The 22,875-nt window shown below is 46.0% G+C and overlaps 1 protein-coding gene across 1 annotated transcript in view; it reads left to right on the top strand.

Annotated features, from left to right (window-relative positions):
- Positions 1 to 22,875, top strand: part of prim2 (DNA primase subunit 2) — a 204,283-nt gene that overhangs the window by 127,493 nt on the left and 53,915 nt on the right. Inside the window, exon 7 of the mRNA XM_067984052.1 lies at positions 5,973 to 6,040. Within this exon, the coding sequence (XP_067840153.1) occupies positions 5,973 to 6,040 (68 nt within the window). The remainder of the gene's footprint in view (positions 1 to 5,972; positions 6,041 to 22,875) is intronic.

The raw sequence follows: 22,875 nt of genomic DNA, 5'->3' as shown, positions 1-22,875 counted from the left end.
TTCGCCCTCGCATTCTCTCTCTCTCTCGCCCTCGCATTCTCTCTGTCTCTCTCGCCCTCGTATTCTCTCTGTCTCTCTCGCCCTCTGCATTCTCTCTCTCTCTCGCCCTCGCATTCTCTCTCTCTCTCGCCCTCGCATTCTCTCTTTCTCTCGCCCTCTGCGTTCTCTCTCTCTCGCCCTCAGCATTCTCTCTCTCTCTCTCTCTCTCTCTCGCCCTCGCATTCTCTCTCTCTCTCGCCCTCGCATTCTCTCTCTCTCTCGCCCTCGCGTTCTCTCTCTCTCTCGCCCTCGCGTTCTCTCTCTCTCGCCCTCGCATTCTCTCTCTCTCTCGCCCTCGCATTCTCTCTCTCTCGCCCTCGCATTCTCTCTCTCTCGCCCTCCTCGCGTTCTCTCTCTCTCGCCCTCGCATTCTCTCTCTCTCTCGCCCTCGCATTCTCTCTCTCTCTCGCCCTCGCATTCTCTCTCTCTCTCGCCCTCGCATTCTCTCTCTCTCTCTCTCTCTCTCTCTCTCGCCCTCGCATTCTCTCTCTCTCGCCCTCGCATTCTCTCTCTCTCTCGCCCTCGCATTCTCTCTCTCTCTCGCCCTCGCATTCTCTCTCTCTCTCGCCCTCGCATTCTCTCTCTCTCTCGCCCTCGCATTCTCTCTCTCTCTCGCCCTCGCATTCTCTCTCTCTCTCGCCCTCGCATTCTCTCTCTCTCTCGCCCTCGCATTCTCTCTCTCTCTCGCTCTCTCTCTCTCGCCCTCGCATTCTCTCTCTCTCTCGCCCTCGCATTCTCTCTCTCTCTCGCCCTCGCATTCTCTCTCTCTCTCGCCCTCGCATTCTCTCTCTCTCTCGCCCTCGCATTCTCTCTCTCTCGCCCTCGCATTCTCTCTCTCTCTCTCTCGCCCTCGCATTCTCTCTCTCTCTCTCGCCTCGCTCTCTCGCATTCTCTCTCTCTCTCGCCCTCGCATTCTCTCTCTCTCTCGCCCTCGCATTCTCTCTCTCTCTCTCTCGCCCTCGCATTCTCTCTCTCTCTCGCCCTCGCATTCTCTCTCTCTCTCGCCCTCGCATTCTCTCTCTCTCTCGCCCTCGCATTCTCTCTCTCTCTCGCCCTCGCATTCTCTCTCTCTCGCCCTCGCATTCTCTCTCTCTCTCGCCCTCGCATTCTCTCTCTCTCGCCCTCGCATTCTCTCTCTCTCTCGCCCTCGCATTCTCTCTCTCTCTCGCCCTCGCATTCTCTCTCTCTCTCGCCCTCGCATTCTCTCTCTCTCTCTCGCCCTCGCATTCTCTCTCTCTCGCCCTCGCATTCTCTCTCTCTCTCGCCCTCGCATTCTCTCTCTCTCTCGCCCTCGCATTCTCTCTCTCTCTCGCCCTCGCATTCTCTCTCTCTCTCGCCCTCGCATTCTCTCTCTCTCGCTCTCTCTCTCTCGCCCTCGCATTCTCTCTCTCTCTCGCCCTCGCATTCTCTCTCTCTCTCGCCCTCGCATTCTCTCTCTCTCTCGCCCTCGCATTCTCTCTCTCTCGCCCTCGCATTCTCTCTCTCGCCTCGCATTCTCTCTCTCTCTCGCCCTCGCATTCTCTCTCTCTCTCTCTCTCTCTCGCCCTCGCATTCTCTCTCTCTCTCTCTCTCTCGCCCTCGCATTCTCTCTCTCGCCCTCGCATTCTCTCTCTCGCCCTCGCATTCTCTCTCTCTCGCCCTCGCATTCTCTCTCTCTCTCCTCGCATTCTCTCTCTCTCTCGCCCTCGCATTCTCTCTCTCTCGCCCTCGCATTCTCTCTCTCTCTCGCCCTCGCATTCTCTCTCTCTCGCCCTCGCATTCTCTCTCTCTCTCGCCCTCGCATTCTCTCTCTCTCTCTCGCCCTCGCATTCTCTCTCTCTCTCTCTCTCGCCCTCGCATTCTCTCTCTCTCTCTCTCTCTCTCTCGCCCTCGCATTCTCTCTCTCTCGCCCTCGCATTCTCTCTCTCTCTCGCCCTCGCATTCTCTCTCTCTCTCGCCCTCGCATTCTCTCTCTCTCGCCCTCGCATTCTCTCTCTCTCGCCCTCGCATTCTCTCTCTCTCGCCCTCGCATTCTCTCTCTCTCTCTCGCCCTCGCATTCTCTCTCTCTCTCGCCCTCGCATTCTCTCTCTCTCTCTCTCTCTCTCTCGCCCTCGCATTCTCTCTCTCTCTCTCTCTCTCGCCCTCGCATTCTCTCTCTCTCGCCCTCGCATTCTCTCTCTCTCGCCCTCGCATTCTCTCTCTCTCGCCCTCGCATTCTCTCTCTCTCGCCCTCGCATTCTCTCTCTCTCTCGCCCTCGCATTCTCTCTCGCCCTCGCATTCTCTCTCTCTCGCCCTCGCATTCTCTCTCTCTCTCGCCCTCGCATTCTCTCTCTCTCTCTCTCTCGCCCTCGCATTCTCTCTCTCTCTCGCCCTCGCATTCTCTCTCTCTCTCGCCCTCGCATTCTCTCTCTCTCTCTCTCTCGCCCTCGCATTCTCTCTCTCGCCCTCGCATTCTCTCTCTCGCCCTCGCATTCTCTCTCTCGCCCTCGCATTCTCTCTCTCGCCCTCGCATTCTCTCTCTCTCGCCCTCGCATTCTCTCTCTCTCTCGCCCTCGTATTCTCTCTGTCTCTCTCGCCCTCGCATTCTCTCTCTCTCTCGCCCTCGCATTCTCTCTGTCTCTCTCTCGCCCTCGCATTCTCTCTCTCTCTCTCTCTCGCCCTCGCATTCTCTCTCTCTCTCGCCCTCGCATTCTCTCTGTCTCTCTCGCCCTCGTATTCTCTCTGTCTCTCTCGCCCTCGCATTCTCTCTCTCTCTCGCCCTCGCATTCTCTCTCTCTCTCGCCCTCGCGTTCTCTCTCTCTCGCCCTCGCATTCTCTCTCTCTCTCTCTCTCTCTCTCGCCCTCGCATTCTCTCTCTCTCTCGCCCTCGCATTCTCTCTCTCTCTCGCCCTCGCATTCTCTCTGTCTCTCTCGCCCTCGCATTCTCTCTGTCTCTCTCGCCCTCGCATTCTCTCTCTCTCGCCCTCGCATTCTCTCTCTCTCTCGCCCTCGCATTCTCTCTCTCTCTCGCCCTCGCGTTCTCTCTCTCTCGCCCTCGCGTTCTCTCTCTCTCGCCCTCGCGTTCTCTCTCTCTCGCCCTCGCGTTCTCTCTCTCTCGCCCTCGCGTTCTCTCTCTCTCGCCCTCGCGTTCTCTCTCTCTCGCCCTCGCGTTCTCTCTCTCTCGCCCTCGCGTTCTCTCTCTCTCGCCCTCGCGTTCTCTCTCTCTCTCGCCCTCGCGTTCTCTCTCTCTCGCCCTCGCATTCTCTCTCGCCCTCGCATTCTCTCTCTCTCTCTCTCTCTCTCTCTCTCTCTCTCGCCCTCGTGTTCTCTCTCTCTCTCTCGCCCTCGCATTCTCTCTCTCTCTCGCCCTCGCATTCTCTCTCGCCCTCGCATTCTCTCTCGCCCTCGCATTCTCTCTCGCCCTCGCGTTCTCTCTCTCTCTCTCGCCCTCGTGTTCTCTCTGTCTCTCTCGCCCTCGTGTTCTCTCTGTCTCTCTCGCCCTCGTGTTCTCTCTGTCTCTCTCGCCCTCGTGTTCTCTCTGTCTCTCTCGCCCTCGCATTCTCTCTCTCTCTCGCCCTCGCATTCTCTCTCGCCCTCGCATTCTCTCTCTCTCTCGCCCTCGCATTCTCTCTCGCCCTCGTGTTCTCTCTGTCTCTCTCGCCCTCGTATTCTCTCTGTCTCTCTCGCCCTCCTATTCTCTCTGTCTCTCTCGCCCTCGCATTCTCTCTCTCGCCCTCGCATTCTCTCTCTCTCTCTCTCTCGCCCTCGCATTCTCTCTCGCCCTCGTGTTCTCTCTGTCTCTCTCGCCCTCGTATTCTCTCTCTCTCTCGCCCTCGCATTCTCTCTCTCTCTCTCTCGCCCTCGCATTCTCTCTCTCTCTCGCCCTCGCATTCTCTCTCTCGCCCTCGCATTCTCTCTCTCTCTCTCTCTCGCCCTCGCATTCTCTCTCTCTCTCTCTCTCGCCCTCGCATTCTCTCTCTCGCCCTCGCATTCTCTCTCTCTCTCTCTCTCGCCCTCGCATTCTCTCTCTCGCCCTCGCATTCTCTCTCTCGCCCTCGCATTCTCTCTCGCCCTCGCATTCTCTCTCTCTCCCTCGCATTCTCTCTCTCTCTCGCCCTCGCATTCTCTCTCTCTCTCTCGCCCTCGCATTCCCTCTCTCTCTCGCCTCTCGCATTCTCTCTCTCTCTCTCTCGCCCTCGCATTCTGTCTCTCTCGCCCTCGCATTCTCTCTCTCTCTCTCTCTCGCCCTCGCATTTTCTCTCTCTCTCTCTCACGCCCTCGCATTTTCTCTCTCGCCCTCGCATTTTCTCTCTCGCCCTCGCATTTTCTCTCTCGCCCTCGCATTTTCTCTCTCGCCCTCGCATTCTCTCTCTCTCTCGCCCTCGCATTCTCTCTCTCTCTCTCTCGCCCTCGCATTCTCCCCTGCTACCCAATAATTCTTCAAACAGTCAGTGATGCATTCCATGCCTTTCAGTTCATTACCACTTGATCATGTCAGCAAGGTGTGCAGAGGTACAAACCACAATCTTACTTTTTTCCTGCACGAAACACTGTCATCTAAATGCAAATGAGGGTGTTCTGTGTTTCCCTTGAAAAACTGGTCTCTTGTGCATTATTGCTGCTACTTAAGAGTGGAATGATTCCATTTGGTCATACTTTCCAATTTTGTGTTGTGTACAAGGGTGAAAAATGGCTTATACATAAATACAATTTAAAAATTATGGTGATTTGTCTTTTTATTGTAATGAATGTTCCAAGTTTTATGAAATACAGAATTACGGCTCAAACTAATACTAGCTTTTCAAAGAGATAAGTTATTTTAACGCTTTTTTTTGTCTTTTGTGATTTTATACGAGGAAGAATCAGTTTAATCAACTGGCTGGGAAATTAAGTTCAAATTGTCAGGATGTCATAATTTTTTGGTGAGGTTCAGTCATCCTACTTAAAACAAATATGCAGATGAACTGGCCTGATTTTTATTTATTTATATATATATATTGTGTGTGTGTGTGTGTGTGTGCGCTTTTACATATTAGTTTAATTTGAATTGGGTCGGTTGCATTACCTCTGCATGGCAATTCGGCCTCAGAAATGATGAAACATAAAAGATTTGCTTTGTTGTCTCCCATGTGCTCGGGTAAGGGACATCTTGCATAGTCTAGAATAACATTTTGCAAGGGGTTGGAGAGCAACCAGCTGTGTTCATCCATGTGAGGGCTAGAGATGTAGCTAAAGAAAGGCCAGAAGTCCAGCCAGATAAATTTAGGAAACAAGTTTAGGAGTGGGACTTCATTAGTCGTGCGTTAGAACAGGGAAGGATAGGAAGATTAGGGAAATCAATGCATGGCTAAAGATGCAGTGTCAGGAAGCGGGATTCAACGTTGTTGGGCACCGGCACCAATTCTGGGACAGATGGAAACTATTCTGCAAGGATGGGCTACATCTAAACAGGGAGGGTGCTAATGTACCGACAATTATTTTTAAATAGTTTGTTATTGGGATGTGGGTGTCGCTGGCAAGGCTGACGTTTATTGCCCATCCTTAGCTGCCCTGAGAAGGTGGTGAGCAGCCGTAAACTGCTGTAGTAGTGGTTTGATACAACCGAGTTCTTGCTCGAGCAATTCAGAGGGTGGTTAAGAGTCAACCACGTGGTGTGGGATTGGAGTCACATACAGGCCCAGAGCGGGTAAGGACGGCTGGTTTCCTTCCCTAAAAGAAACGAGCAAACCAGTTGAACTTTTATGACAACCCGTCGATAGTCGACGGGTACATGTGCAATTTACCAGAATTGGTTTAATCGTGAAGAAGAGCCTCGTGGACTTTTCCTACTTTGTGAATGGGATGTCGTGTTGACCTAAAGGAACGTATCGTGCTACTTGTGAATTTTTGTTGTGGATTTATTAATTTAATTTTACTGTGCCTTGTGTCTGGGGCTGTCACTAAAAAAAAAAATTGCCTCTTTTCTCTTTTCAGTTGACGTCAAGATCGCTGCCTGTTGTACAGTCAGATGAGCGACTCCAACCCCTGCTGAGCCATCTCAGGTAATAACTCCTTGTATGACAGTTTAAGCGCAGTTGTAAACTAAATTTAAGCCTGCACTGATGAGGATCTTATCACTATGATTTGCTACATACAAGACCTAGGCTATAACGTCAAAGTGAGTACATGGACTGCACGATTGACAATTTTTTTTCTTCAGTATTTTTAAATTGCTTTCCATAAGCTTAAACCTAAATATTTATCAGACATTTAAGCAATAATGGCCATGTGGAAGAACATGCTGTTTTTTTCCCACAACCAAGCTTACCCTTTATTTTAAAATGACTGAAGTTGTATTACACAAAGTTCATTATTGCAGTATGATGATTATAGCTTAAAGAACATTGTATATTGTATGAAGATTTTTTGTTTGTGAAAGAAAGATTGCTTGGTTTCCATGAGGTCTTTACTAACACTGTGGTCAGCAGTAGCAGAAACCAATGCTGAAAATACATTTTCATTTTATTACTAAATTCACACACGTTTAAATTTAACGTTTCACTCTGTTGCACCAGAGGCTGCTGGGCTGGCTAAGATGTTCCACTATATGAGTAGGTATTTGGGGGGTATCCTTGCTTTGTTGGAACCCACAGTTACAAAATCAGCGACATGTTTATCAAGGGTGGGGAATTACAAAGGAATGAAATTTTGATTTCAGTTGAGGATTTTGCATGAGTCTAGAATGCAAAGATAATCCCTACTTTTCTCCACTACCAACTGTCATCTTAAAGCCCTTCTCCCTTGCCCCCTCCACCCTCACCTCCAACAAAAAGCGCGAGGAGCTCATGAACAACTTCGTCACTAAGATTGAGACCATCCATTTAGCTGCCTCTGCCGCATCCCTCCCTTCTCCTGCCCTAGCCCTGAACTCGCATCTTTCTCTGGTTTCTCTCTGATCTCCCCTTGTGCCCTCTCCAAACTCATCGTGACCATGAGACCAAGCTCCTGCTCTCTCGACCCCTATTTCCACTAACCTGCTGATCCCCTATGTAGGGGGACATCTACATGCTCCCCCTTGACGACATCATCTGAAGACATGATGGCAGAATCCACATGTACACTGATGACACCCGTCTCTGCCACCTCTTTCGACCCCTTTTAAAATCTGCTGTCAACACCACCTCCTCAAAAAAAAAAACCCCCTTGACCCCTCAGTCCTTGCAAACTACCGCTCCATCCTCCCTTTCCTCTCCAAAGTCCTTGAACGTGTTGTCGCCTCCCAAATCCGTGCCCATCTTTCCCGCAACTCCATGTTTGAACCCCTGCAATCAGGTTTCTGCCCCTGCAATAGCACTGAAATGGCCCTTATCAAAATCACAAATGACATCCTCTATGACCATGATGTACTATCCCTTCTCGACATGTCTGCAGCCTTTGACACAGTTGACTACACCATCCTTCTCCAATGCCTCTCCTCTGATGTCCAGCTGAACGGGTGAGGAAAAGCTTTTTTACGGGGGAATGGGACTAACTGTATTGCTCTTACTGGCACGGGTTTGATGGGCCGAATGGCGGCCTCCTGTGTCATAACCATTCTATGATTCTTACCTATCCAGATGTAGCCAGAGAATCACCTGCAATGGCTTCACTTCCTGCCTCCACAGTGTCGCCTCTGGAGTCCCTCAAGGATCAATCCTTGTCTTGTCTCCCCTCGCCAACCCCCGTTTCTCATCTATATGCTCCCCCTCGACGACATCATCTGAAGACATGATGGCAGGATCCACATGTACACTGATGACACCCAGCTCTGCCTCACCACCATGACCTCTCTCGCCTCCTGCACTACCTTTTTTATTCGTTCATGTGATGTGGGCGTCGCTGGCAAGGCCAGCATTTATTGCTCATCCCTAATTGCCCTTGAGAAGGTGGTGGTGAGCCACCTTCTTGAACCGCTGCAGTCCGTGTGGTGAAGGTTCTCCCACAGTGCTGTTTGGTAGGGAGTTCCAGGATTTTGACCCAGCGACAATGAAGGAACAGCGATATATTTCCAAGTCGGGATGGTGTGTGACTTGGAGGGGAACATGCAGGTGGTGTTGTTCCCTTGTGCCTGCTGCCCTTGTCCTTCTAAGTGGTAGAGGTCGTGGGTTTGGGAGGTGCTGTTGAAGAAGCCTTGGCGAGTTGCTGCATTGCATCCTGTGGATGGTACACACTGCAGCCACTGTGCGCTGGTGGTGAAGGGAGTGAATGTTTAGGGTGGTGGATGGGGTACCAATCAAGTGGGCTGTTTTGTCCTGGATGGTATCAAGCTTCTTGAATGTTGTTGGAGCTGCACTCATCCAGGCAAGTGTAGAGTATTCCATCACACTCCTGACTTGTGCCTTGTAGATGGTGGAAAGGCTTTGAGGGGTCAGGAGGTGAGTCACTTGCCGCAGAATACCCAGCCTCTGACCTGCTCTTGCAGCCACAGTATTTATGTGGCTGGTCCAGTTAAGTTTCTGGTCAATGGTCGGCGATGGTAATGCCGTTGAATGTCAAGGGGAGGTGGTTAGACTCTCTCTTGTTGGAGATGGTCATTGCCTGGCACTTGTCTTGCGCAAATGTTATTTGCCACTTATCAGCCCAATCCTAGATGTTGTCCAGGTCTTGTTGCATGCGGGCATGGACTGCTTCATTATCTATCACAGGCATGCTGCTTGACTGACATCCGGTCCTGGATGAGCCATTGTTTCCTTCAATTAAACATTGGGAAGATAAAAGCCATTATCTTCGGCCCTCGCCAACAATTCCATCCCCCTCCCTGGTCACTGTCTCAAGGCGAACCAGAGTGCTCGCAACATCATGCCCCATTTGACCCTGTGGTGAGCTTCTGACATCACACCCTCCCCTCACAAAGACCACTTGCTTCCACCCCCGTAACATTGCTCGTCTCCGCCCCGCCTCAGCTCATCTGCTGCTGAAACCCTCATCTATGCCTTTGTTACCTCTAGACTCGACTATTCCAATGCTCTCCTAGTGTTCTATTACATGGAGGTGTGATACCAAGTTAGACTTGCTACTAAACACTACATCTGGTATATGATTACCCCTGATGTCCTCTTTGACATGCTGAGTTAGGAAACAGTCTTGTATTATTTCAATAAATCTCTCAATTGCACTTTCCACCACATCATATGGTAAACCATCCTGCCACTGAATTCACGGAAAATTGTAGTCTCCCATCAAACAGAGATCCTATGGTTCAGAGGCTTTAGAAATTTGTTTCCATAGTAACTCATCGTGTTCAGACCTGAGGGGCCCATAACATTTATCAATAATAACCCAAGTGCCTGAGAAGGTGAAAAATTATAAAGCTGCTACTGCAAAATATCACGTTTTGTATCAGTGCTTCAGAGCATGCTCAAAATGCCTTTTTCAGGTCTGCTGACAAGCGTAGTGTGGTGGAAGCAAGTTGTTATTGGAAAGTATGTACTTTCAGGATAGTAAGACGAGTTGTCCATGTTTACATTTTGTAAACCGCAATATTATTTCATCGGGTTGTGACATGTCCATTGAACTTGGACCTGAAGTATTAGACTGGACAACTAGGAGGACATTGTCTGTCTGCTTAGACATGTATGTTATGCTAGTTATCTTGTGTACGGAGGCAAGCGATTTACATAGAATGTACAGCACAGAAGCAGGCTATTCAGCCCGACTGGTCCGTGCCGGTGTTTATGCTCCTTACAATAGGGTAGATGTAGAGAAGCTGTTTCCACTAGTGGGGAGACTAAAACTAGGGGCCATAAATATAAGGTAGTCATAATAAGTGCAATAGAGAACTCAGGAGAAACGTCCTCATCCAGAGAGTGGTGGGAATGTTGAGACGATTAGCATGGATGCATTTAAGGGGAAGCAAGATAAACACATGAGGGGAAAAAGGAATAGGAGGTAATGCTGATAGGGTGAGATAAAAAGGGGAGGGAGGAGGCTCGTGCAGAGCATAAACACCGGCATGGACCAGTTGGGCCAAATGACCTGTTTCTGTGCTGTACGTTCTATGTAATTCTATGTTGATTGGACATGTGAAATAAGTTGAAATAAACCTTTGTCTGGCCATGAGATGGAGCTCTTTCTACAGCTCATTCGGGCCACCTGTGGCCACAAACCCCATAATGCAGCTGACCAGGTGGACTTGGAAAATGCTTGGAAGTTCATCTATAAATATTTTTAGACGCCATATGTTTCATGCCAAAACTATGGGTGGTTGTAAGAATTGTATTTAACAAAATGTCACTTTAAAGATCATAAACTAAATAGGATATTCAAAGTTTTATTGGATCAGTTTTGAATGAGCTTTCATGAACATGGGTCAATTTATCTAGTGATCCTGCGTAATGGGAAGGATTATAGCTGACTACAATGGTGTCACTATCGTCGTATTCTAAATTATTTGGGGATTGAAAAAATTTCTTAGCCTCATCGAATTAACTTAAAAACTAGCTGAAATAAAATCAGAAGATTCTGGAAATAGATAGCCTGTAAGCATCTGTTGAGGGAAAAGACATTAATATTTTGGCTGTAGACCCTTCATGAGAGCAGTTTTCATCTCGTTTAGCTTTGCGAAATACTTGTTTTATGTCCCGTTGGCCATTAAGTCATTGTGAAAGGAGTCAGCATTCCCCACTTCTGAATTTAACTCTTTCTCCTCCTCTCTTTTCCTCCTCTCTTTCCCCCCTCCCCCCCCCCCCCCCCCAGTTTGTTTTTGTTCAACCCCATTAAGCAGTTTACTTATCTTCCAGTTCTCTGGGAATCATGGGATTTTACGGCACAGATGGAGGCTATTTGGTCTGTCATACTTATGCCACTGTCTGAAAGAGCTGTCCAACTAGTCTCATTTCCCCCTGCCCTTGCTTATTTTTTTTCTTTTTCAAATATTTGTCTGCTTTCCTTTTAAAAGCTATTATGGATCCTTCTCGCATCACCCGTTGGGCGTTCTCTGTCTTAACACCCCCTTGTATTAAAAGAAAACTCTCCTAACTTCTCCCTTCATCCTGGTGAAAGCTTACCCTAAAGTGGCAGTCCTTTTTTTTTATATAAAGCTGCTGACACACCTGTTATGTACTTCCAAATAAAAAGGAAGAGGGTAGCTGAAGTAAACATTGGTCCCTTAGAGGATGAGACTGAGGAAATAATAATGGAAAACAAGGAAATGGCAGAGGAATTGAACAGATATTGTGTATCTGTCTTCACAGTAGAAGACACTAATAACATACCAATAATAGTAGATAATCAAGGGGCAAAGGGGAGGGAGGAACTAAAAACAATCACAATCACTAGAGCAAAAGTATTAGGTAAACTAATGGGGCTAAAGGCTGACAAGTCCCCTGGACCTGATGGCTTGCATCCAAGGGTCTTAAAGGAAGTGGCTACAGAGATAGTGGATGCATTGGTTGTAATCTTCCAGAATTCACTAGATTCTGGAAAGGTGCCAGCGGATTGGAAAACCGCAAATCTAACACCCCTATTCAAGAAGTGAGTGAGACAGAAAGCAGGTAACTATAGACCAGTTAGCCTAATATCTGTCATTGGGAAAATGCTAGAATCCATTATTAAGGAAGTACAATCAAGGAGAGTCAACACGGTTTTATGAAGGGGAAATCATGTCTGACAAATTTATTAGAGTTCTTTGAGGAAGTAACGGGCAGGATAAAGGGAAACCAATGGATGCAGTATATTTGGATTTCTAAAAGGCATTCAATAAGGTGCCACATAAAACATTACTGCACAAGGTAAGAGCTCATGGTGTTGGGGGTAATATACTGGCATGGATAGAGGATTGGCCAACTAACAGAAAACAAAGAGTCAGGATAAAAGGGTCATTTTCAAAATGGCAATCTGTAACGAGTGGGGTGCCGCGAGAATAGTGCTGGGGCCTCAATTATTTACAATATATATCAATGACTTGGATGAAGGAACAGAGTGTCTTGTGGCCAAATTTGCTGATGATACAAAGATAGGTGGAAAAGTAAGTTGCGATGAGGACATAAAGTGTCTGCAAAGGGATATTGACAGGTTAAGCGAATGGGCAAAAATTTGGCAGATGGAATATAATGTGGGAAAATGCCAAGTCATCCACTTTGGGAGGAAAACTAAAAAAGCAAAATATTATTTGAATGGAGAAATACTACAAAATACTGCAGTACAGAGGGATCTGGGTGTCCTCGTACATGAAACACAAAAAGTCAACATACAGGTGCAGCAGGTAATCCGGAAGGCAAACAGAATATTGGCCTTTATTTCTAGGGGGATAGAGTATAAAAGCAGGGAAGTCAGGCTACAACTGTACTGGGTACTGGTGAGACCACACCTGGAGTACTGCGTACAGTTCTGGTGCCCTTATTTAAGGACGGACATACTTGCATTGGAGGCAGTTCAGAGAAGGTTCACTAGGTTGATTCCAGGTATGGAAGGGTTGTCTTATGAGGAAAGATTGAACAGGTTGGGTCTATACTCATTGGAGTTTAGAAGAATGAGAGGAGACCTTATTGAAATATACAAGATTCTGAGGGGACTCGATAGGGTAGATGCTGAGAAGATGTTACCCCTCATGGGGGAATCTAAAACCAGGAGGCATAGTCTCAGAATAAGGGGTCGCCCGTTTAAGACGGAAATGAGGAGGAATTTCTTCTCCCAGAGGGTTGTGGATCTTTGGAATTCTTTACCCCAAAAAGCTGTGGAGGCTGAGTCATTGAATATATTCACGGCTGAGTTAGACAAATTTTTGATCAGCAAGGGAGTCAAAGGATATGGGGAAAGGGCGGGAAAGTGGAGTTGAGGTAAAAATCAGATCAGCCATGATCTGATTAAATGGCGGAGCAGGCTCAAGGGGCCGAATGGCCTACACCTGCTCCTATCTTTTATGGTGATGTGGAGATGCTGGTGATGGACTGGGGTGGACAAATGTAAGGAATCTTACAACACCAGGTTATAGTCCAACAATTTTATTTTAAAATCACAAGCTTTCAGAGATTATCCCCTTCGTCAGCATTCACCTGACGAAGGGGATAATCTCCGAACGCTTGTGATTTTAAAATAAAATTGTTGGACTATGACCTGGTGTTGTAAGATTCCTTACATTTATCTTTTATGGTGTTATAGTATTCTCTCTTACTATAGATTTGCTGATTTATTTTTAAAACGTAGCTGGAGTAATGTTTTTACAGGTTTAAAAATAGTATCATGCTCTTGGGGGGAATGACCGAGGTTTAAAAATGATGGAGAATTACATAGAATTTACAGCGCAGAAACAGGCCATTCAACCCAACTGGCCTATGCCGGTATTTATGCTCCACATGAGCCTCCTCCCACTTCATCTAACCCTATCAGTATTCCTTTCTCTCTCCTGTACTTATCTAGCTTCCCCTTAAAGACATCTATGATATTTGCCTCAACTACTCCTTGTGGTAGCGAGTTCCACATTCTAACCACTAACCACTCTCTGGGTAAAGAGGTTTCTGCTGAATTCCCTATTGGATTTATTGGTGACTATCTTATATTGATGGCCTCTAGTTTTGGTCTCCCCTACAAGTGGAAACATCTCGATGTCTACCCTATCAAACCCTTTCATAATCTTCAAGACCTCTATCAGGTCACCTCTCAGTCTTCTCTTTTCTAGGGAAAAGAACCCCAGCCTGTTCACACAGTATTGCAACCCAGATGGTGATTGATTTTTCTCTATGCCTTCAGTTAGTTTTTGTGATGCAGCCGTGAAAATATCCTCCCGAAGAGATGTGCTTTATGTGTACGCAGGAAAGCTTATTTCTGCCCTCCAGCCGTTCCAAGTAAGAGATTAATGTTTCAAACGTGCAAAATATGGTAATTGGAGATCACAGGCAACTATCGAGTTGACCAGAAAAGACAATCTGTCCATAATGATTCACGTAAAAGAAACTGCCACAATTGTCACTGTGTGTTTGCATGATAAACTCTCAGCAATCAGCGATGGTTGAGTGAATTGATGGGAGCTTGTTTTTTTTCCAATGGTTAAAGTCCTTGAGATTTATCCTGACCACTGGCTAATGAGAACCTTTATTCTTGTCTGCCAGCCGTGGCTCTCTCGCGTCTGAGTCAGGAGGTTGTGGGTTCAAGTCCCACTCTAGAGACATGAGCACAAAATCTAGGCTGACACTCCCAGTGCAGTACTGAGGGAGTGATGCACTGTCAGAGATGCTGCCTTTCGGATGAGACATTAAATCGAGGCCCCGTTTGCCTCCTCAGGTGGACGGAAAAGATCCCATGGCACTATTTCGAAAAAGAGCAGGGGAGTTCCTGGGCCAATATTTATCCCTCAACCAACATCACTAAAACAGATTATCTGGTCATCATCGCATTGCTGTTTGTGGGACCTCGCTGTGTGCAAATTGGCTGCTGCATTTCATACATTAAAACAGCGACTACACTTCAAAAGTACTTCATTGGCTGTAAAGCAATTTGGGACATCCTGAGGTTGTGAAAGGCACTATATAAATGCAAGTCAGTCTTTCTTCACAGTTTGCTATGCCACCAATTTGGTACCATCAGCAAACTTCAATATCATTCCTTTTGTGCTTATGTCCAAATCCATTATATAAATGGATAACAAAAAAAAAATCCAAGAGTAGATACCTGGGGAGCACCATTACATGCGCCCCAACAATCCAAAAGAAAAATCCATTTACTTTTGCTCTCTGCTTTCTGCCTCTGACACATCTTTTTATTGATGCAGCTGCATCTCCTTTAATACCATGTGCCTTAACTTTCACAACAAGTCTCTTATGTGGCAACTCATAGAACACCTTCTGAAAATCGTGTTAAAACATTCACATTGCTTTTATAAACCGTGATTACTTCAAAAAAAAAACTATTAGTCAACACGACCTGCCCATTACAAATCCATATTAACTGTCCTTGATTAGACCCTGCATTTTTATCCCTTACTACGGACTCTAGAAGTTTACACAGCATTAGGGTAAGATTAATTGGCCTAGTGTGTCCCATTTCTTTTTCTTTACTGGGGCTGCTGCCCCTCTAGTTCTTTGGCACAATTCCCATTTCCAAAGATTATAGTATCTGCTCCGTGATCTTCCTTAATGTTCTGGGATGAATACCATCTGGGCCTAGTGACTTTTCTACTTTTAGTCCCACTTACCTTTAATATAGTTTCCTTCTGAATAATTATCGTCAGCTGAGGTCTTCCAAATCCTCCTCAGGCCTCTATAGTCCCACTTTCACCTTCCGCTAGATGCCAGCTTGGGACAGTTAGTAGAACGCTTATAATTCAGAAGGTTGTGGGTTCAAACCCTGCTCCAGGTCCTGGGTGCAAAATCTAAGCTGACACTTTGTTGAAGTACTGATCAGAGCTGCCATTCTTTGAATGAGAGATTAACCCAGGGCCCTGTTTGCCTGTTTCAGGTTGACATTGAAGGTCCCATGGCACTATCTAAAGAAGGGCATTGAGTTTTCCTGGTGGCCTGGCCAGCACTGTGCCCTTGCCAGCACCATCAAAAATAGATTAGCTGGTCATTCATCAACTTGCTGTTTGTGGGACCTTGCTGTACACAAGATCATTTCCACATTCACCTGCACAACAACAATAACCGTGTTTAAAAAGTATGTGAAGTACTGTTGTACATTAAGTGCTTTAGGATGCTGAGACATGTGAAAGGGTACGAAATAAATGCAAGTTTTTTTTTCTGTGTGGTAACTTGGATGAAATACTAAGCACCACTGTTATTATACTCAAATATAAGATGTCCCCCTTTGTCTTGTAATTGTTGGAGGCTAATCATCTCAGCCCTAGGGTGTTGCTGCAGGAGTTCCTCAGGGCAGTGTCCTAGGCCCAACCATCTTTAGCTGCTTCATCAATGACCTTCCCTCCATCATAAAGTCAGAAATGGGGATGTTCGCTGATGATTGCACAGTGTTCAGTTCCATTCGCAACCCCTCAAATAATGAAGTAGTCTGAGCCCGCATGCAGCAAGACCTGGACAACATCCAGGCTTGGGCTGATAAGTGGCAAGTAACATTCGTGCCAGGCAATGACCATCTCCAACAAGAGAGAGTCTAACCACCTCCCCTTGACATTCAGCGGCATTACCATCGCCGAGTCCCCCACCATCAACATCCTGGGGGTCACCATTGACCAGAAACTTAACTGGACCAGCCATATAAATACTGTGGCTACAAGTGCAGGTCAGAGGCTGGGTACTCTGCGGCGAGTGACTCACCTCCTGACTCCCCAAAGCCTTTTCACCATCTACAAGGCACAAGTCAGGAGTGTGATGGAACACTCTCTACTTGCCTGGATGAGTGCAGCTCCAACAACACTCAAGAAGCTCGACACCATCCAGGACAAAGCAGCCCGCTTGATTGGCATCCCATCCACCACCCTAAACATTCACTCCCTTCACCACTGGCACACAGTGGCTGCAGTGTGTACCATCCACAGGATGCACTGCAGCAACTCGCCAAGGCTTCTTCGACAGCACCTCCCAAACCCACGACCTCTACCGCCTAGAAGGACAAGAGCAGCAGACACATGGGAACAACACCACCTGCACGTTCTCCTCCAAGTCACACACCATCCCGACTTGGAAATATATCACCGTTCCTTCATCGTCGCTGGGTCAAAATCCTGGAACTCCCTTCCTAACAGCACAGTGGGAGAACCTTCACCACACGGACTGCAGCGGTTCAAGAAGACGGCTCACCACCATCTTCTCAAGGGAAATTAGGGATGGGCAATAAATGCCAGCCTCGCCAGCGACGCCCACATCCCATGAACGAATAAAAAAAACTTGGAAAAGTCCTTGCTATATCCCCTTTGTGTTGAGAAATTAGTATTATTTTATCTGACTACCACTTGAATGGGAATAACATGCTACAGGATTACATAGTTTTCCATTTACCATGTAATTTCACATTGGACATTTCACCGACATCATAGAATCATAGAAAATTTACGGCAAAGAAGGAGCCCGTTCGATCCATCTTGTCCGCGCCGGCTGAAAATGAGCCACCCAGCCCAATCCCACTTTCCAGCACTTGGTCTGTAGCCTTGTAGGTTACGGCACTTCAGGTGCACATCCATGTACTTATTAAATGAGTTGAGGGTTTCTGCCTCTACCACCCTTTCAGGCAGTGAGTTCCAGACCCCCACCACCCTCTGGGTGAAACATTTTTCCTCAGCTCCCCTCTAATCCTTCTACCAATCACTTTAAATCTGTGCCCCCTGGTTATTGACCTCTCTGCTAAGGGAAATAGGTCCTTCCTATCCACTGTATCTATGCCCCTCATAATTTTGTAGACCCCAATTAAATCACCCCTCAGCCTCCTCTGTTCCAAAGGGAACAACCCCAGCCTATCCAATCTTTCCTCATGGCTAAAATTCTCCAGCCCTGGCAACATCCTCGTCAATCTCCTCTGTACTCTCTCTAGTGCAATTACATCCTTCCTATAATGTGGTGACCAGAACTGTACACAGTACTCAAGCTGTGGCCTAACCAGTTTTTAATACAGTTCCAGCATAACCTCCCTGCTCTTATATTCTATGCCTTGGCTAATAAAGGAAAGTATTCCATGTGCCTTCTCAACCACCGTATCTACCTGTCCTGCTACCTTCAGGGATCTGTGGACATGCACTCCAAGGTTCCTCACTTCCTCTACACTTTCAGTATCCTCACATTTATTGCCTCATTTGCCCTCCCCAAATGCATTACCTCACACTTCTCCGGATTGAATTCTATTTGCCATTTTTGTGCCCACCTGACCAGTCCATTGCTATCTTCCTGCAGTCTACAGCTTTCCTCCTCACTATCAACCATACGGCCAATTTTTGTGTCATCTGCAAACTCCTTAATCATGCCCCCTACATTTAAGTCCAAATCATTAATATATATCACAAAAAGCAAGTGACCTAGTACTGAGCCCTGCGGCACCCCACTGGAACTGCCTTCCAGTCACAAAAACGCCCGTCGACCATTACCCTTTACTTCCTGCCACTGAGCCAATTTTGGATCCAACTTGCCACTCTCCCTTGAATCCCATAGGCTTGTACTTCTTTGATCAGTCTGCCATGGGACCTTGTCAAAAACCTTGCTAAAATCCACGTAGACTACATCAAATGCACTACCCTCATCGACCCTCCTTGTTACCTCCTCAAAAAATTCAATCAAGTTAGTCAGACACGACCTTCCCTTAACAAATCCATGCTGACTGTCCTTGATTTCTCTGTGCCTTTCTCAGTGACGGTTTATCCTATCCCTCAGAATTGATTCCAATAATTTGCCCACCATCGAGGTTAGACTGACTGGCCTGTAATTACTCGGTCTATCCCTCGCTCCCTTTTTCGACAATGGTACAACGTTAGCAGTCCCCCAATCCTCCGGCACCACACCTGTATCCAGAGAGAATTGGAAAATGATGGTCAGAGCCTCTGTTATTTCCCCCTTTGTTTGTTTTAACAGCCTTGGATACATTTCATCCGTCCCTTGTGATTTATCTACTTTCAAAGATGCTAATCTCCTCAATACTTCTTCTCTCACTAGGTTTATCCCCTCTCACTAAGATTATCCCATCCAATATTTCACACTCCTCCTCCTTAACTACAATGTCTGCATCGTCCCTCTCTTTTGTGAAGACAGATGCAGAGTATTCATTAAGAACCATACCAACATCTTCCGCCTCCACACATAGGTTACCTTTTTGGTTTCTGATGAGCCCTACTCTCCTTAGTTATCCTCTTGCGCTTAATGTATTTATAAAACATCTTTTGCGTTTTCCTTGATTCCATGAAGGAATTACTGCTGCAATTAATTTGCAAGTATAGGCAATCAACAGTACTGTTGAAAACCAGCTGCCACTCTTTTCCCTTTCCCATCCAAAACCAGTAGCTATCTGTGTCATTGTCTTCCTCACAAAACTCAAAAGAATTGTTTTTATTAAATTAATTGTAGTTATGTTTTAAAATACATTTTATCTTGGACCCAGCAAAAAAGGCAGATTTTTGAAGAACTATTTCATTTACAACATATATTGAAAGTTTTACATGTTGATGGGTTATGTTTTTATTTGTTCTCCAGATGTGGGCAACACTGGCAAGGCAACATTTGTTGGTCATCCCTAGTTGACCTGAGGGCATTAAGAGACAACCACGCAGTGTGGGGCATGGAATCACATGTAAGCCAGACCAGTTATGGGTGGCAAGCATCCTTACCCAAAGTATATTCATGAACCAGTTGGGTTTTTGCAACAATCCCAAAGCTTTCATGGCCATTTTTTCTGGTGCCAGCCCACAAATGACCAGATTCATGATTTAGAATTTTGTAATTTGCCACAGTAGGATTTGAACTTGTGATCTGGGTTGCTGGTCCAGTACCATAACAACTAGGCTGTTGTACCCCAAAGTTTCATCATCATGCCTTGTTGAGTTCACTGCCACCTTTACCAGAGCATATGGCGGATGTTTCCTAGGTACTGAAACACTTGTAGGGACTTGTTGCCACCCCACTACTGAAGGAGAGGGAAAGGACATCTTGTAAGCACAAATGTAAGAAGTACTACTAGGTAAGCCATTCTTCACTGCGATATTTCAGCATTCAACATTCCAAGGACCAAAGCAGAATCTCAATGGATTGAGTGCCCCAACTGGGGCAACTTCAAATGACTCATTCATCCTTCCAATCCCCCCACCCCCAAATTACTAGTCAGGTCCTGAGCCCACAAATCTTCTCCTTATCCTTTGGGTATATGTAAGGATTTGTTGGCATTAACTATTGCTAGAACTAACTGACTTGCTCCAAGGAAACTGGAGGCTTTGGTCCCAACTGCACTGACCAGAGCTGGGGCGTTCTGCTTCATTGCCTACTAGTTTGAAGCTCTGTGATCATAATGATGGAAGGATTTGTTTCTGTGATGACTACTGCCATAAAATACAAGAAAAACAAAATGGGAGAGATCATGAAAGGTGACACAAGTCTTTTTTTAACCGACTTTTAAAGTCCTGGGTGCTTTACGATTATAGTGAAGATGGCCTCGGTGGTAAGGGGAGCATTTGCAAGGATACATCAAACCGGAGAGTCAAGGAATGTCGGAGATATATCTAAATACTTCACCTCATATGCAAGCCAAATTGCACTGGAGTTGATGAATGCAGAGAGCTCTTGTTTATTTTCAAAGAAGCAATACAAAAATTTAATGAAGTAATTTGATGTGTGTGAGCAGTCCCGTTATAATGCACCCTGCAATCGATTTGATTGTTGAGCCCATATTATCGTGCTGGGCCTTGGCATTCACCAGCTGCTTCAAATGTGCTGTGCATAATAAACATCATTTCAGTTCTCCAGAATAGAGAGCTAAAGTTTGCACATTTAACTACGGGTCATAATTTGATGATCACCATTACTCAGTAACTTGTTGTAATCCAGTTAAATCTATTTATGCACCACTTTCAGTTGTCAGCTTTGGAGTGGTAGTTTCTGAGTGAAGCTTGCTTAAGATATTTTTACTGAAGAAATCCACTCTGATACAATGGGCCAGATTTTGCTCTGAGCGGTGAACGAGCGGCGCCCGCCACTCGTTAGTCTTGCGCTTGACCAGCCACTTTTCATGAGCTTTTGCATGATAAGTTCCTCTTATCGGGTCCTCAGTCCAGCATGGCACCCTCTACAGGGCATCTGGAACCTGTGTGAGCGGGGCAAGTGGCTGTGTGTCCCCTTAACCAATCAGATTGAAGCATCGTTCGTAAGCAATGCGGACACCAAACCAGGAAGTGTAAGTTAGAATAGTGAATTCAGTATCAAATCAGTTACAGAAAGCGAAATAGAGGGTAAGAAAGATTGAATTAAAAGACAGCTATAAGAGACCGGAAGAAAAAAAAATTTCTTTAATTGTCCTACAACAATTAAAAGGTGAAGGAATGAGACTCCACATATGTAAAAGTAAATTTTCAGTGCCAGAAAGGTTGCTTGGCAGTCATTAAGACTTACCAGGCTTTAAATTTTTATGAAATAAAGTATATTTTTGAAATTTAAAAAAAGCTGTTAAAAGTTTGCTTTGACTTAAAAAAAGTGACGTACCTTTTTCTGGCGAGGTTGCTTAGTTTCCATCAGGGCAGTACAAGAATTTCACGCCGTTACAGTCGTTTCAGCTGGTGAGATCTCCTTCCTGCAAAGTTTCTGAAGGAGCAGGGCATCTGGTACAGCAACTTCCGTATTTCCGCTTTTAACTGTGCACGTGCGCTCGCTGGAAGTTGCTGTTCAATTTGCACTGAAACAAGGGTGAGCGCTGTTGGCCTCACTGTTATTTTGACAGCAAAATCTGTCCCATAGACTTTTTTGTACTGGGCAAGACATGAACACAAGTTACATGTATAAGCACTGAAAAAAAATTACAGATCTATAAAAAATAGTATATTTGTATTTATGATGTATCGTCTTCGTTTCATTTGAAATTGTGGTGAAAGGATCAATACTTTCAGCTAAGTGGGATGCATTTCAAATTGACTGGGGCAGGTAATTAAGGGGAATTTGTCGACTCTGTATACAAATGTCGAGACTTTGAAATGCCTTGCTGTTAACAGGGTCTCCTAGCGTGTTGTATCTATTGCATCGGTTTCAAATGGTGAGATCTGATTAAGAGGGACCCTGTTTTAGGTAACGATCTGAACCAATTGTACAATATTCCTTTCATTACGAGAGCAATTAGCGATGGAATGTGGAAAGCTCAGCGTGAGGGTGACTTTTCACACTTTAAAGAGTAGTCTTGCTGCCTCGTTGTACCAAATGTCAAAGAATCATTGTGAAGTGGCAAGCTCTTATGAGTAAATTACTTTGCAGTGTTCAAAGTAAAAAGAAGCCAGGGTGTTCATTATTTTCTAATGGCAGCTGTCAAGGTCAAGAAATCGTTGCCTTCTGTTGATCATACCTACTTTGGAAGCGGTCTTCTTACTTAGTCCATATGGTAGTCACGACTGCTAATGGGGAATTAAATCCAGACGTCCAAACGTTTGGTGACGTCACCCCAATCAAGTCCATAAAATTAGAAGAGAAACTGCGTGGAGGATGACCTGGGAATTGTAATGAAGTGCGCTCTAAGGCAGGACGACTACCTGGGTACCAGTCATGATGTGGAGATGCCGGTGATGGACTGGGGTGGACAAATGTAAGGAATCTTACAACACCAGGTTATAGTCCAACAGTTTTATTTGAAAATCACAAGCTTTCGGAGATTATCTCCTTCGTCAGGTGAGTGAGTGAATGAGAGGTTCTCAAATCGCATATCTTATATTAGGCTGGGACACCATCACACCAATCAAAGGTGTCGTTGGTGTTCAGCAGGAAAAAAAAGTTATCTGTTTTTAATACAACTGGACATTCTCTCTCTCTCTCTCTCTCTCTCTCTCCCTCTCTCCCCCTTTCGGGTCTTTCGGGTCTTTTTCTCTCTTTGTCTGTATACTGGGACCTACTGTTTTCCGTGGCTAACCTGTCTGAACACCAACAACACTTTTGATTGGTGTGATGGCGTCCCAGCCTGATATAAGATATGCGATTTGAGAACCTCTCATTCACTCACTCACCTGACGAAGGAGATAATCTTCGAAAACTTGTGATTTTCAAATAAAACTGTTGGACTATAACCTGGTGTTGCAAGATTCCTTACATGGGTACCAGTCAGCAGAGAGCGTTAAGCTAACATCATCTGACAACTAGGAGAGTGGTGGAAGTGAAGTGGAGCCTGTTTGGTAAACCTTTTTGCTAGGTTAGGATAAAAAATTACATGCGTGTACATACAGAAAGTTAAAATGTGCTGACCTTGGTAGTGTTTTGTTTCCCCTTTGGAAGGTGTCAATGTAAATATATCATACCAGACAGTTTGCATTAAT

This window comes from Heptranchias perlo, chromosome 5 (genome assembly GCF_035084215.1).
Source record: "Heptranchias perlo isolate sHepPer1 chromosome 5, sHepPer1.hap1, whole genome shotgun sequence".
Classification (NCBI taxonomy): domain Eukaryota; kingdom Metazoa; phylum Chordata; class Chondrichthyes; order Hexanchiformes; family Hexanchidae; genus Heptranchias; species Heptranchias perlo.
This window is presented reverse-complemented; position numbering and strand designations above follow the sequence as displayed.